Source organism: Delphinus delphis, chromosome 13 (genome assembly GCF_949987515.2).
Source record: "Delphinus delphis chromosome 13, mDelDel1.2, whole genome shotgun sequence".
NCBI lineage: Eukaryota > Metazoa > Chordata > Mammalia > Artiodactyla > Delphinidae > Delphinus > Delphinus delphis.
Window position 1 is genome coordinate 76,446,129 of NC_082695.1, and position 16,827 is coordinate 76,462,955.

General features: G+C 38.8%; 1 protein-coding gene across 1 annotated transcript in view; it reads left to right on the plus strand.

The window, feature by feature from the left end:
• Window positions 1-16,827, plus strand: part of PHLPP1 (PH domain and leucine rich repeat protein phosphatase 1) — a 213,205-nt gene that overhangs the window by 110,998 nt on the left and 85,380 nt on the right. Inside the window, exon 3 of the mRNA XM_060029176.1 lies at window positions 2,357-2,482. Within this exon, the coding sequence (XP_059885159.1) occupies window positions 2,357-2,482 (126 nt within the window). The remainder of the gene's footprint in view (window positions 1-2,356; window positions 2,483-16,827) is intronic.

Here is a 16,827-nt window from a genome sequence, read left to right on the forward strand (position 1 = left end):
AATACATTTCTTTGTCTTATTGCAATGGTCAGGACTCTAGTACAGTATTGAACAGAAAAAGTAAGGTAAGAGAGTGATATCTCATCATTAACATTGAAGTTTACCTTACATAAATATCCTTTGTTGGCTTAAGTGAGTTCTTTGTGTTCTTAGTTTGCTTAGAGTTTTTATCATGAATGATGAATGGGTGGAGAATGTCATCAAATGCTTTTTCTGCAACTGTAGTGGTGATCATACGGTTTTCTTCTTTAATCTGTTAATGTGATTAATGACTTTATAGTTCCAATAATGTTAAACCATCTTTCCTGAGATAAATCCAACTTTTGTTCTTGGTATATTTTTTTCTGTATTGCTGGATTCTGATGCAACATTTTGTTCAAGATAAGTGTTCATGACTAAGGTTGGCCTGTAATTTTCCTTTCTCTTACTGTTCTGATCTGTTTTTCGTTATACTGGCCTCATAGAATAGGCTGGGGTCTTTTTCTTCTTTTCTCGTTTGGTGGATGAGTTTGCCCAAGTTTGCAATGATCTATTTCTTGGAATTTTGATAAAACTCACCTACAAAACCATATGAGCCTGATATTTTCTTGGTAATTAAAAAAGTATTCATTTTCTTAAATGGTAATAAGACTATTTAGGCCTGTTTTTTTTCCCTTGATTTAGTGTTGGTAAAATAAATTTTTCTAAAAATTTGCCACAGAATTATTTATAATAATCTCTTTTTAATCCCTGCTTAATCTGTTTTGTCTCCCTTTTCATTATTAATATTTATGTCTTCAATTGATATCATTGATCAATATCAATTGATATTCAATTTTGTTAGCCTTTTCAAAGAATTGCTATTTTGCTTTGTTAATGTTCTCTATTGTATATTTGGTTTTCATTTCTTTCTTTTAAATTTCTTTTTTAATTTTTTGGCTGCGTTGGGTCTTTGTTGCTGCGCACGGGCTTTCTCTGGCTGTGGCGAGTGGGGGCTACTCTTCATTGCGGTGCGCGGGCTTCTCATTGCGGTGGCTTCTCTTGTTGCGGAGCACAGGCTCTAGGGTGCGCGGGCTTCAGCAGTTGTGGCACGCAGGCTCAGCAGTTGTGGCACGTGGGCTCAGTAGTTGTGGCTAGCCAGCTCTAGAGTGCAGGCTCAGTAGTCGTGGTGCACGGCTTAGTTGCTCCGTGGCATGTGGGATCTTCCCAGACCAGGGCTCGAACCTGTGTGCCCTGCATTGGCAGGCAGATTCTTAACCACTGCACCACCAGGGAAGTCCCAGTTTTCATTTTGTTAACTTCTGCTTTTTATTATCACCTTCATTCTGCTTTGAGTTCACTTCGTTTTTGTTTTTGATATTTTTTCCCTAAGTTCTTGAGATACATGCCAATTAAATTAATTTTCTGCCTTCTTTTCTAATATGAGTATTTAAAATCATAAATTTCCCTCTGTGTACCTGCTTTTGTTACATTCCATAAATTTCAGTACGTAGTACTTTTAATGGTTTAGTGCTAAGAATTTCTGTGTTTTGATTACAGATTCTTTTTTTTACCTGTGAGTTGTTTAGAAGTGTATTAACTTTCTAAATGTAGATTTTTAATTGATTTATTATTGATTTTTAACTTGATTTTATTTTGGTCCCAGAATGTAGTCTGTGTGATCTTTCTGAAGTTTTTTACACTTTCACTGTGACTTGGTTTGTGGTCATTTTTGTAAATGAAATATAGGAAACATTCATTCTGTAAGTTAAACATAAGAGTTTGTGTAATATCATGTTACTTTATTGTTTGGACTTTTTCTCCTTATGAAGAATTTATTGGGAGTGGAAACTTGATTTGACTATATCGCTGCATTATTGGGACTTGAAATTTCTTATGGTAGGGTTTTATTTCAGGTTAATCTCAATTTCACAATAAGCTAAAAGAAAAAAACTTATTTAACATGCTTGAAGACCTCTTTTAATAAAAAGTTGTAATTAAGAGTAATACAAAAGTCCCCTAAGTAAAAATTCACCTGCAGTAAAAATTCTTAAGTAAAATCTTCAGTAAAAGTCCTCCTTAAGAGGAAGTAAGAACCTCAGCACCCTATTGTGAGGGTATAGAAGGATAAAAAAGGGAGTCTGTTACAATTTTAAACAGGAAGAAGAGAATTTCACTGTTGTGGGGAAATCTATTGAAGGTAATAGTCCCCTTTTTGGTTTCCTTGTAATTCAGATTGGTTGGTCAGACTTAGGAACTTAACATGCTTTAAGTAGTAAGAGGCACACATAAAGAGATAGATGCAAAGCTGTGCAGGCTCACTGGTCTAAGGGACAGTTAATGAGCTTGGTAAATGTCCTGCTTTCTGACTTGTTTTTGTCACTCTTTGTTTTTATAGGTAGAAGAAGTGAAAAAACACCAGCACTGTTTAGCATTTAGCTCCTCTGGACCCCAAAGCCAGACTTACTACATTTGTTTTGATACATTCACAGAGTATTTAAGGTGGCTTCGACAAGTCTCCAAGGTAAGCATTTAACCAGGAACTTTGTTCAGCTTCTGGCTGGCTAAGGAGTTGCTTCTGCTTTACAAAATATAGTTATACACTCATTTTTTTTTTTTTCAGATACTGCCAGTAGTTAGCAATTTTCGGTCTTTTTAAAAGCACATTTTGGTGAAAAGTAGCTTTTTAAAAATTGTGTTTTATTTGCCCGTTTTGTTTATACTTAAAAAAGAATTCAGTGGGTAGACTGTCATTATTATCTTAACGTTGTAGAGAAGGAACATGAGGTTGAGAATATTTAAGGGACTGGCCCAGGGTAGGACAGCTACAAAACCACAAAATACCCAGAGAATTGTTATGACAAATTTCCCCTTTTCCTCTGACCATTTTTTCTTATAAGCAGTCTAATCTTGTACCATCTCCCTTTCACCTTTTCAATTTCTGCCTTTTGAATGGTTTGATTTCTTTTTTCGTCTTAATTATTTTTACCATTTTATAGTCCTCTGTTTAAATAAGATTACCATGACCCATGAAACAAAATACCTCTGTGTGTGTATGTGTGTGTGTGTGTACTGGAACCCACAATAAACTGATAAATAAGATAAAGAAATGCTGGTATTTCAGGTGCTGTGTGTGAGAATGTTTTTATATCACATTTGTATAATTATGTACAGTGGGTTAGATTGCAGTACTTTGTGCCTTGGTTTTGGGTGTGTTTATGAAACGATGAAACCTCCCTAGGGGGCAGAAGCATTACAGTGGAATTTGCTTTCATATTTTTGAATTTATAATCCAGTTTGTTATTCAAGTTCAGTGTGATTCAGACTGCTGCATGATGTAATTATTTGTCAAGTGAATGAATAGGGAATAACTTTGTAGAAGAGTTAAGAGAAAATTAGAGAATAATGTCTAGAAAGTCTTTTTGACATACTGGGCACATTTGAATTATCAGGGGGAGAAAACTGTGTTCTCTGATGATACAATATACTTGGGAACATTAGTTTCTCCTTTTAGGAAGAAGCAATGGACAGAGTTTAGGTTGATAGGACTTTGAATATTCTCCCAACCTAGTAGGCAAATGGAGGTTCTAAACGTACAGGACAGCACCCCTACTAGAGAAAATGGGAAAGATGACACTTCTCCTTCAGACTTGCATGTAGAATTAATGTGATATTAGAGGCAACTAGTATATCTGTCTAGTTGTTTTAAAATTACTCTGGTTGTTGCAAATGTGAGGAGACAAATATTATATAATATCGTGCTTTTAACATTAAGTGGTTGTATGGGTTCAAAGCAATAAGTCAATGGCCCATACTCTATTCAGAATACAATGCCAAACTATGGTCAAACTGCAGTTTAAATTTCTTTCTATATGGAGGTGTTGATTTTTTAAATAAACTTTTTTTTCGAAGTAATCTTCTATTTACAGAAAAGTTGCAAGGACAGTATAGAGAGTTTCTGTATACTCCTCACTTGGTTTCCCAGGCATCTAATATTACCATGATACATTTGTCAAAACTAAGAAACCAACATTAGTACGTTACTCTGAAATTATTTGGATTTCACTAGTTTTTCCATTAATGTTATTTTTCTGTTCCAAGATCTAATCCAGGGCACCAGAGTGCACTTGGTTGTCATTTCTCCTTTGTCTCCCCTGATCTCTGACAGTTTTTCAGTCTTTCTGTGTTTTTCATGACCTTGACAGTTTTGGGGATGTAGTGGTCAGGTATTTTATAGAATGTCCTATATGGAGATGTTTTGACCTTTTATATCAAATGCAGTGTAATAGCTGCTTTACATTCTTTTTCGAACAAGTCAGAGGTATAAATTCTTAAACAAACATGGATAAGGATGTAAATAGAAGTTTATGTAAATTATCAAGCTTACCAATGACAGATTGCTTTGATTGAAACAATAATAACAGAAACATTAATAGGTATTGAATTTAATAGTCTTGTACATTAAACATCCACACAATTGATAAATCACTGTTCTAAAGCCAGCAAGCATTTATTAAGCACCTTCTGTATGTCAGGTATGTATTTTATGCACTAGGATACAGCAAAGGACAAGTCCAGTTTCCCTCTCTGGGTAGGGCTTATACTGGAGAGACAAACCATAAATAAGTAAACAGAGAAGAAAGAAAATATCAGTTAATCATCATGCTATAATACAAAGTGATATGACAGAGAAGGATGGGAGAGGAATAACTCTGAGGAGGGGACATTTAAACTGATACTTCAGGGAACAAAATATCTGATTATTTGAAGATCTGGTGGGGGTAGCTTTGCAGGTAGTGGGAGAAGGGAGTGAGAGAGCCCTAAGACTGGAAGGAGGGATGGTGAAGGTCAGAGAAGACAAGGGTCTTCTGTTATAGAAGAGGATGAAAAGCCTGGATTTTGTCATTGGCATAATGGGAAGCCATTAAAGAGTTTTCTTCCAGAAGGTTCCATGATCTCACATCACATTGGCTGTTGTGTAGAGAATGGATTGTGGAGGGCAAGAATAGAAGCGGGGGGGCCTGACCGTCAAGAGGCTCTTGTGGTGTATTTTAGGCAAGAGGTGAAGGTGGAAATGGAGAGAAGTGAACAGATGTGTTTTGGGGATCAAGTGACAGGTTTACTGATAAATTACATAAAGAGCATGAGGAAAAGGGAAACATAAAAAATGGCTTCTAGGTTCTTTGAACTGCTGTGTAGATTGTAGCCTCAGTCAGAAACCATAGCACGAATTAGACTCCATATTTGCGCCTTGAAAACTAGCAAAATACAGTTATTCACTTCAAAGAGCTTCTGTTCCTAGGGAGACAGCAGAGAGGTGGAGTGCAAGAGGAAGATTATTAAATATCTCTTAAATAAGGTGTGAAAAATGTTCATTTCTAACTTGTGGCAGGTGATTGCAAATGTCAAGTGTTAGCTTGGTTAGTACTCTTCCCTGTTGCTGGTTGGTTAATATGCCATTTCAATGGTCTAATAGGGTGGTGTCTCTGTAATGAGGCTGTCACTCCGATTATCCAAACCTTGAACTGGTTCAGACATCAGACCTCTCAGTAGGAGGGGGTCAGGGGGAGAACTGTGACACAGGAGCACATGATGGTGGCAGAATGAGGAACAGGAATGTTGGTGTGAGTTTCCCTTTTCCCTCATTATTGTGTGGCTGTTAGGAACCATCTGATAGGTACGTGCTGAAATGTAATGTAGCTACACACATGTACATACACAAGACTGCAGCTTACATTTCACACTCCCAGGAGGGAGGGGGGACTTTGAGTTAATTACCTTAGATTACTAGTATTAACAAGTACTCAACTGGTAGTTAACTGATATTAACTAGGACGAACTTGAATCAGAACCTTAACCTCCTCTCCCTTCAGAATGGCTCTGAATGTTTGGGGAGGCCAAATGGTGTAGGAGTAAAGAGTTTGAGTCTCCACTAAGGAGACCTGGGTTCTAACATTTACTGGCCGTGTGACTGTATCTAAGTTTATAAATTTTAAGCCTTTTCATTTGATAAAGGAAATAATAATAGCACTTACCTCTTAGTGCTTATATGAAATATGCATGTCATGGACTTACACTGGCACGTAGTAAGTGTGTGTGTGTATGTATGACTGACTAAATAAATACATAAATAAAAAAATAATTTTATGACCATCACTCCTGCCATCATCACTGACTGGCTGGACAATATATATATTTTTTAATATTTTCTGTTTTTATGTTTATTTTAAGCATAAGACACACATATGCTTAGTTTATCTGAACAAGGAATATTCTGCTGCTCTTAACCAGGACAGCAGCCTTTTGGGGTAAAGTAATTAAGCATGGCAGACATTGGGGAGAAAGAAGATTTCTTCCTGAAAAGTCAGGGGTAGGGGATAGAAGGCAAATATTTTAATAAATGCAGATTTTAGATACAGTGTCTTCCTTTTCATCAACCCTAAAAACCAGACACATTTCAAAAAATTTTAGAAGTTGTTCTACTTAGTGAATTAAAGGGGAAATGAGTTATAAGGGTCTGATTAAAGAGGTTAGGTATTATAGGAGGAATAAGTGTGAGAACTCCCTATTTGGGTATGAAACCCATATAAAATATGGCCACACTCTTTAAACTTCGTATGTTGAGGAAAATCCTATGATAGTGTCTTTTCCTTTAACCCCACATCATGAGAGGGTAGGTTGGGGCTGCTGGAAAGAGGATTAGAACTCGGTCCCTTTGGGATAATGTGTGTATGGGAAGCATGGAGTGGCACCGGCTGACCATCACAGGCCACTTCTGCTTCTGGCTTCTCCTTTCCATTCTGTTCTTCCTTATATGTAGGTCTTAGGAAGGTATACAGTTTAGTCACACTCAGGGTTACTATGGAAACAGTTTCTTTTTCTTTTCTTCTTATTGAGGAACAAAACATTCACAGAATGGATTGTCCATATCCTGATGTTTAAATGAGGATTCACTTTAATAACTATCTGAAAGAAAGACAAACCAACAACAGGAAGAAATATCTGAGTTTCTGATTCTTAATGACCATCCTCACCCCAGGGTGGGAAGACAAAAAGAAGCAAATTCCAATGCTTTTTGAATTAAAATGAATTAGATAATTAATTTAAAATAAAAATTCTTTATTTTCAGTTTATGCTTCTGGATCTTAGCTGCAAGAAAAATGTTATTCTTTGTTCCAGTTTTTTTAGTTGACTTTGTGAACATATATAAAAGGTTATTAATTAGCCGTGTTCTACCAAGATAGGCTCTTATATACTTATTATTTTTTAAACGTAATCTTAGCCCTTAGTATTGCTTGCCAAAATAACGCCCGAGGCTGTCCCTTTAGAGTTTTTAATTTGGGGCGGGTGTTAGTGGTAGTTACTGTGGAAGAAATGGCTCCTTTGGGAGGATTACAATGTTGATTTTAAAGTCATCCCTGAAATATTAATGCACGGCACTCTTTAAAAATTCAGCAAACATCCTGTTGTATGCTGTGTAGAAAGGACTCTGCTAGCTCAACATGGGTACCTGTCCAGCGTGTCTTCAAAGTGGTTGGTGGGGCAGTGATGCGAGGGGGAGGGTGGTAGTTGAGGGAAGAACAGGAATTGCAGAAGCGCTCCAGTACTTCTGTAAAGTACGAGTGACTTTACAGAAATGCTGCCCCGGCTGTCCCTCTCTGTGGCCCACTTTTTGGAGTACATTGGTTTTAGACATGTTGATTGATCCTGTGGATTCTCTTCAAAGTTAGTCTTCATGTGAATCTATAGCCTAAGTCGTACATATTTTAAATTTAAAGTCTTAGTCACTTCTGGGACACTGTATTGTCCCACATTAAAATCTGTTTCTTGATTTCAAGGAAGCTTAAAAGGGGATTTAGATCATTGATTTGGTGTTGTGCATGAATGTGGGGTTTTTTGTTTGTTTTTGTTGTTTTTTTTCCATGTGAAAGGCATTTATTTCTTATTAGTTAATTAATTAAAGTATGCATGAATGTGTTTTTAACTTTTCATTATGGAAAATGTCAAATATTTAGAAGTAGAGATAATACACACATACCTATTACTCAGCTTCCCCAATTCTTAGCTTGTGGCCAGTTGTGTTATATGAATATGTTGTATGACCCAGTGGTATAAGTTGACGCCTCATAAGGCCACTTAGTTTGTCCACATATCTCTTTCCTTGTTGATCAGTGGTTAACAGGCTGGCAGTTGCCAGCCATGGTGGCTATCACAGTGCTTATCTCTCTGGCTATCTTTCTTTTAGTATTAATCGTAGTATTTTAATTCTAAGCCATCTTTTTTTTTTTTTTAATGAAAAAAAGTCACCACGTTGAAGTTGTGGTTGCTGTGATATTTTGGTTCACCCTTAACATGCATAGTGTAGGCAAGTCAGGGCAACATCTCATGCTGAATTAAAGTTCACGTGAAATGATGAGTAAACATCACCCTTTAAATAAGAATAAGATATATGGTGAATCACAGTTGAACTTTCGCTTTCATGTGCTTAAAAAGAGTGTTTTATTGTCCAGATTTTACTCAAAGAATACTTCACTAATCACAGAGTCAAATCAGTCTGGTGGAATAGGATTGTTTCCAGCATATAAATTTGTGTCATTTGATGTAGTTGCAAGAAACCCTTTAAGATCACTTAGTCATCTTTTGCACATATTTACACGTATTTTGTCTCTTAATTTGAAGTGTAATTTAGGGAGTGTTCTGCTTTTTGTCAGCATGGTTGGTCACTTGTCTTTTAGGGATTTTGCTGTTGCTGGTTACATTGGGGTTATAAGGGTAAGAAGCTGTGATCTCAATCCTGTTCTGCTAAGGAGTCCAGGGCTTAAAGGGGCTTTATTTTTGGAAACCCTCCCTTCACATTTTATACCCATTCTTTAGATAAAGAATCAAGGGCCGTTTGACCATGACAATCTAGCAAGTCTATGGCAGAATCTGAAGTAGAATTGAGGGTCTGAGTGACATGGATTTTAGTTTATAAAATGTCACCCCAATCCCTAGAGAATTGCTCTTGTACCAATTCTGTAGTGAAGATATGAGAAAAGTTTGGAAATTCAGTGTATGAAATATTTAGGTACAGGAAGCTTCAAGGAGGTAATGAGCAAGCTGAGTTTGAAGGATGAATAGGAGTTCACAACAAAGACAAGGGGAAAGAGCATTTCAAGGAGAGATAAAATATCTACAAAGGTACAACGGTGTAAAATGTAAATGTGTAGTCATATCGCAGATGTCTGAGCAAGGACTGCCAAGGACTTCCCTGGTGGCTCAGTGGTTAAGAATCCGCCTGCCAGTGCAGGGGACATGGGTTCGATCCCTGGTCCGGGAAGATCCCACATGCCGCGGAGCAGCTAAGCCTGTGCGTCATAACTACTGAGCCTGTGCTCGAGAGCTTGTGAGCCACAACTACTGAGCCCATGCACCGTAGCTACTGAAGCCTGTGTGCCTAGAGCCCATGCTCCGCAACAAGAGAAGCCACCACAATGAGAAGCCTGTGCACTGCAACGAAGAGTAGGTCCCACTCGCCGCAACTAGAGAAAGCCCATGCACAGCAACGAAGACCCAACACAACCATAAAAAAAAAAAAAAAATCTTAAAAAAAAAAAAAAGGACTGCCCATCTGGATGGTTTCCTGTTCATTCCATTTTATTTTTTTGGGAAAATTTGACTATGTTACCAAACATCATAATTAACTTTCCAGTATAATTACACAAAAATTCATATTGTGGAATCTTTCCTTATTATACATATAAATAGTTTATGAAATTAGGGAATTTAGAAATTCTGCTTTGAATTTAAACTGAAGATAAAGTATTTTGGATTACATTAAATTTTGTTTTTCTAATACATAATACTGTGATTTAGTGAAAATATTAAAATGCTCTCTTTGCAATTATAATTATGCTTCATCTTATTTCCACATTGCTAATCCCTTCTTTTTTTTTCTATAGTAACTATTGGTTTTGAAATCCTAGTGAATATATTCCTAAAGAAGGGGTTTCTCCTTCATTCTAAGTCATTTCCATTTAAAATTATTTAAATTTATTTTCTTTAGAGTTTTTCAGTCCACTTTTATACAAATGAAAAAGATACCTAGTTTGCTTACTGTATCCTGACAGAAGCAGCATGCTTTGTGAAGTTCTGACTTGTGTACTTTACATGTTAAACTCATCCCATGTGTCTCCATCTTCCCTTCTTGTGTCTTCCCACCCTCCCTCCCCTGTTCTGTCAACAGCTCTGTTGTTGGGGGTGGGCAGAAGGTAGTGAAGGGTGAATGAGAGAATATTTATTCCACCTTTTCTCTGTGCTAGGCATTCTTCTAGGCTCCACTTCTAGCGTCAGGACTTCAGCAAATGGAAGAAATGAGTTCCTCCTGTATTTTATCTGTATGTTGTTATCTTTAGTAAAATACATTTTAGATTTTAAGGGAGGAACATACAGCTGTGTTTTTTTTTGTTTGTTTTGTTTTAATAAATTTATTTATTTATTTACTTTTGGGTGCACTGGGTCTTCGTTGCTATGCACGGGCTATCTTTAGTTGTGGCAATCCGGGACTACTCTTCATTGCGGTGCGCAGGCTTCTCTTGTTGCGGAGCACGGGCTCTAGGCACGCGGGCCTCAGTAGTTGTGGTGCATGGGCTCAGAAGTCGTGGCTCGGGGGCGGTAGAGTGCAGGCTCAGTAGTTGTGGCGTACGGGCTCAGTTGCTCCACGGCATATGGGGTCCTCCCAGACCAGGGCTCGAACCCATATTCCCTGCATTGGCAGGTGGACTGCTAACCACTGTGCCACCAGGGAAGTCCCTACAGCTGTGTTTTAAAGTTATAGCATGTTATTTTAAGATTGGGAAAGGCCCTTGTAAAGTAGTCGCCCAAAAGGTAATATTAGTTTTCTGGAACAATTGCCTTAACAATTACTTGTCATTTTCTTTAAAAGTGTTCGTTAACCTTAAAGTCTAGTCATCATCAAGTGGCTCTTAGTTGAGAGAATTAGAATTTAAGATTTGAGAAGGACCTTGTGCACTCCCAGACTTACCTCCCGCCTAGAAAAGGTCTACAGCCTTTCAGATACCTATAGTGTCTGACAAGACAGCTCTTCCTTAGAAGTGAGCTGAAGTCTCTATCCCTATGCCTTTGACTCACTGACCCTAGTTTTGCTCTCTGGTTTAACAAAAGGTAATCGTACTCACTCTCCTATTTGATAACCTCTAACTGGAAGTTTCTATGATTTCCATGCCCTCCCCCACCTCTTAGCAATCTACTTTTAGGAGAAACATGTCTGGTAATTCCCACAATTTCGTCATCACTTGGTTTCCAGATCCCTTCTCTTGCTTTTTCCTTTGGGTGCTCTGCAGTTTCTTGACATACCTGCATATACTATCTGATGAGCACAGAGTATGTGACCATGGTTTTCCTTGCTTTAGACATTATGTCCAAAGTGAGTTATTCATTCATGAGGTCAACATCAAAATAAAAAGACTCTTTGCTTTTCCCCCCAAATTGTTAATAGATATATTTTGTTAATAATATAATCATTTAGCCAACTGAATTGATGCAGTAGTGACAACAAATAGTGATAACTAACATTTTGGTAACTTTTTTCTGTGTGCCAAGCGCTATTCTAGATGCTTTATAGTATCCCTGTGAGGTCGGTGCCCATAACATTGTGTGAGGTCGGGCTTTACAACAAAAGGAAATAACCTTTGAGGAGATATTATCATCTCCATTTTGCAGATGAGGGAACTGAGATGTAAAGTATCCAGCACGGCTTTATGCAGGGAGTTCCTCTTCCTTGCTTTTTCTTTAATTGTACTTCCAATGTTTTACAGTGGCCCGAAGGGGCAAAACAAAACAAGATTCAAATAATAACTGAGGGCTTCCCTGGTGGCGCAGTGGTTGAGAGTCCGCCTGCCGATGCAGGGGACACGGGTTCGTGCCCCGGTCCGGGAAGATCCCACATGCCGCGGAGCGGCTGGGCCCGGGAGCCATGGCCGCTGAGCCTGCGCATCCGGAGCCTGTGCTCCACAACGGGAGAGGCCACAGCAGTGAGAGGCCCGCGTACCGCAAAAAAAAAAAAAAAAATAATAATAATAATAACTGAGATTTACTGAAAATGTCAAAGAGAAGTACTTCAAATACACAGTGGTCAGTAGAATCCAGGCAGCTCAGTATTAGAATAAAAGGTGATTTACCAGGCAGTGTATTGACTGGGGTGTGCTGCTAAGGACACTTGAGCATAGCCACTGATCACTGATCTTCTTAAATGATGACCAAGACGTATTTAGGAAATCTGAGATGCCTTCTGAGTCACCCAAAGCAAATTAAATTGGTTTCAGTGTTGAGGGGACTACTGTTGTCTGACTTCAAAAACTGGTCAAGTATTGCTATATCAGGAACTTAGCATATATGATTAACCAGATCTCTACATCTGGTCGTCTTATATTTTGAAGTTAAATCATTTTAATCTGAGTGTTTAGACTAATGTAAAAATACATAGTATCTTATGAGTTTAGTTTCTGTGATATATTTACTTGCCTTGCAAGACCCCAATATTTGTAACCCAGAGTATTGGATTATCTGCAACTGCTCTGAACAGTTAAATTCTTCTACTCACTGGTCTGATTTATTTTATAAAGTAAGGAATACTGGAATAATTGAAAAAATATCAGTGAACTCTCTATGTTAAACATACCAGACCTTGTATGTTAGACTGGTACTTAACCAGTGAGGTGTATGTGTCATTTGTATTTTAAATGGAAAACAAGTAGCCTGTTTCTAAGAGAGCATCATATAAGTGTGCATTTATGTTACTTCTTTTAATAGAAAATTAGAATGTAAGTTTTTTGTGGTTAGCAATCTTTTCCCTTCTCCTTTGCCGAGGAGATGCTCCCTTTGGGGGCTGCCGTGATGGAGCTCAGAGACACTCTCAGGTGGTCATATTCTAAAGAGCTTGTTTACACGTATTTTGCTAATAAGGAAATGAGGAAGGAACTCTGAGTTCAGATTTGATCTCCACCCAAGCCAAGCTCTATTTTTCTGTTCTTACTGAGAAACACAATGGGCTTTGTGTGTGTGGAAGGAAGATAACTGTTAGAGGGACGCGGTTAGTGATTCTGGAGGCCGCGGGTACCATCTTCTCCGAGCCTCTCACACTCAGAGAGGGTGAGGTGCCAGGTGTGCGTTTCTAGTTTAGGCTGTACCACGAGCTCACGGGGCACATCCTGCAGCTCTGCCTGCTCCTGATGGTGGGGTGCCAGTCTCTGCAATGGTGCCAGGGAATACCCACCCATCTTGGCGCGTGAGGGGACCGTCAGTGCTGGAACGGCCTGGGGAGCTCTGGGGTTTGTGTTCTCTGCTCTGTGTGTCCCTGCCACACCACTGCATGTGCATTTTGGAATTATACTTGTTAGATGTCTGTGCCTTCAAGGGACCCATTTTTTGAAGACGAAATGTGCATCTCTCCAATATCAAGTCCAGTGTCTGTTTCATAAAGGCAAATGGTAGATCCATGTTGAAAGGTGCACTCATCCCCTCCACTCACCTGCAAAGAGAAGTCGGGACACCTAGGAGGAACTCTTAGTCTAAATTTCTCAATATTGTTTTTCTTTATTGTTATAGTCTGGTGCTTTTACAGTGAGTCGTGTGTTTTATTTATTTGTTTGCTTATATGTCAATCAGTCATCTATCTAACGCTTCTCTTTTCTTTCTTGCTCTCTTTTTCTGTCTCTCTTCCCCGCCCCTCAACCCCAACCCCCGCCTTCCTTCTTTCCTTTTCCAGCCTGCAGCTTTCTCCATACTCTTTTTTTTTTTTTTTTTTTTTTGCAGTACGCGCTTCTTTTTTTTTTTTGAAGTACGGCTTCTCCCTGTTGTGGCCTCTCCCGTTGTGGAGCACAGTCTCCTGACGCGCAGGCTCAGCGGCCGTGGCTCACGGGCCCAGCCGCTTGGCGGCATGTGGGATCTTCCCGGACTGGGGCACGAACCCGTGTCCCCTGCCTGCATCGGCAGGTGGACTCTCAACCACTGTGCCACCAGAGAAGCCCTCTCCATACTCTTTTATTCTTTGGTCCCTTAACGATGTTTTAACTGGTACCTTATAGTTTTAGTAAGCCTAATCTTAAAATCGTAGTCCCCTCCCTTCCCTGAGTAATTTGCCCTCAGAGAGTTCCATCTCTCATTTTTGTCTGTCAATGATAGACTCTCCACATCTTCTTGTTTGTCTTCATTGATTTGGTTACATCTGGTGGTTTGGAATGGTGTGTAAATCTGTGTATTTTATTTCTTGGGTTTAAAATTTTTTCATATCATTTACTCATTTAAGGCAAAGAAATGATAAAATACCAGAATTCCACGTAGAATTTACTAAGTCCCAAATTGGCAGTTTGATATGCCCCTATTCGGACATGACTAATGTATATATTGTAATTAATTTTATAGGAAGGTTTTCTACTTCTGCTGTTAAACAGATTGTATAAAATGTTAATTAGTACAGGATCGAGAAATGAGATGTCATTGTGAAAATGTCTGCAGTCAGGTTAAGGCATTTCCTATATTTGTAGAATTTTTTTAAAGAAATGATTGCATGTTTTGGAGCAGTGACAGCTTAAAGTTTATTAAAATTGGAAATTTTTTGTTTGATATTATTATAAAACTTTATTGATGAGGATGAAATTGAAAATAAGTCATTAGAGTGCTTAGCTAAGAAAGATGAATAAACTCTATTCTAAATTTATATTCTCCAACTTCATGTCTTCCCAAAGCATTTTTGGGGGATGAGAATTAAAACTAAGTCAGTTGAGGTTAAGAATTTTTTACAGAAGCTTGGTAAACTCCCCAGAGACTATCCCTGTAGCCAGGGCATAGTTTCCCAAACCACTAAAGGCTAGGCCAGAGCAATTAATGACTCATAATGCCAGTTTACAGCAGTATTTTACTTTGCACAAGCGGAATTATTTGTGCTATTTCAGCTGCTTTGACCAAGCCTTTCAGAATCATTTTGTTCAATTTTGAGCATGCTTTGCACATAATAAGGATAAATACCACTTCACTAAAGTATAGTGGGGACAAAAAAATCACGTGAATGTTATTCGGAACTTTCCATTGCTTATAAAAGAAGATTGTGCACTAAGTGAACATCAGGAATAATGTGAGTAATACAGAGTGCAGTCCTGTTGCTAGGGAAGATGATAATTTTGAAAGCACGGAGGGGATAGGTTAAGGCTAGGATAGATACATTGGTTTAGAAATGCAACCCAGCTAGACTCAGAGCAGAGATACTTGATACAAGTGTGCTAACGGTTGGTAAAGAAACGACTCAGGAAAGTGTCAAGCTGAGTAGGATGTTAGACCTGTGTAGAAGCCCAGTAGGTAATCTGGAAAGTTTGTTGTTCACATTATCATTTTTATGGTTACTCTGCAATGGTGTTTGGGGGAAATATTTTGAGGGCCCAATGAGCTTTTGGTTCATATGTGTTCACAAGTCATTTGGAAAAGAAGACAACGTGAGCCAGTGGTTGGGATTCATATTCATTTTAATGTATCTCCGAAAGTATAGCCGTTTATGGGGGAAAAAAATCCCATTTGATTTACTAACTCTAAATTATTAGCCTTAAAATTTTTTGTTGTTGTTAATATAAACTAGCACTGATTTCCCAAGCCATGGTTACTTAACTGATCTTCTAAAACTTGAATGCATTCATGTGCAGTTCATTGATTGGTCTGTGAGGGATGACATCAAATCGTCTTTGCTCTGGGCTGAGGGTTATGTTAGGATTTGATTGTGGCAGTTAGAGGAGCCTCCCTTTGGGTAGGACTTGAACTGTGTTGGGGCCCTGACTCCATGGCATATGCTGTCATTCAGACTCTGCTGCTGCTTTCACTGTGTGACCTTGGGCACACCCTTTAACCTTCATCTTTGAGATGGGGATAAGTCCTTACTATGCTGAGTTATTGTGAAGATTAAACTTAACATTACATCTAAAGAAGAGTGCCCCTTAAATGTTAGCTGCTATTATCATTGTTATTACTACTAGGAAAAAAAAAAGCTAGAATAATAAAAGGCTACTTGCTCTGAGGTGTATACAGGTGGCTTTCTCTTTTTTTAAATTTCTTATCTTGAGGAGGATGTTAGTTTTAACAGGTGCTATATAGGTGGGTCACAGCCTCTTTGGGTAGCCCTTTTGGTAGTTTTTTCATTGGGGAGTCCAGCAAAACCTCTTTGTGGTGGTGTCCTGACGTGCCCAGGCTGATCTGGGGGAAAGCGTTTAAATCTCCCCTTTGTTTCAGGGCGTGGGACTGGGCAGAGGTGCAGCTAGTGGTAGTAGCTCTTGTGGTCGCCTTGGCTGCTCACCGCCCCACTGCCATCACGGCTTGTCTAATTTCTGTTCTCGCTGTCCCTGTTCCCCATTCTGCTGCGACTCCCACAGACCACGTTTGCTTGCTGTAGCTTTGTTACTGTGCTTTCCTCCCCCTTGTTTCCAGCAGGAACAGCTTGCAGTCCAGAATGAGGAAAGAAATCAAATACGACTTGACATTTAATCATTATCTTGTAGCTGTCCAAAGAGAGTATTCAGTATGATGCTTCAGCTGAAGTGGAATGTGTCCTCTACAGAGTAGTCCCCACATGGAGGAATACACCAGATGGGTCAGATGCAAACTGGTGAGAAAGGAAGGGTTGTAAAGTATCCCCTGTCATTCTTCCAGCCAGTACTTCCTGAGGGTCGTCCTAAGTGCTGAGCACAGGGCACATTGTGAACAAAATAGGCACAAATCCTTTCTTTATAAGCTTACAGTCAGAGACAGAGACTCTTCTGGAACCTTTCCACGACGGCCCATTTTGCTCACATGAAAAACCAGAATCTTTTTTTTTTTTTTTTTAATTTATTG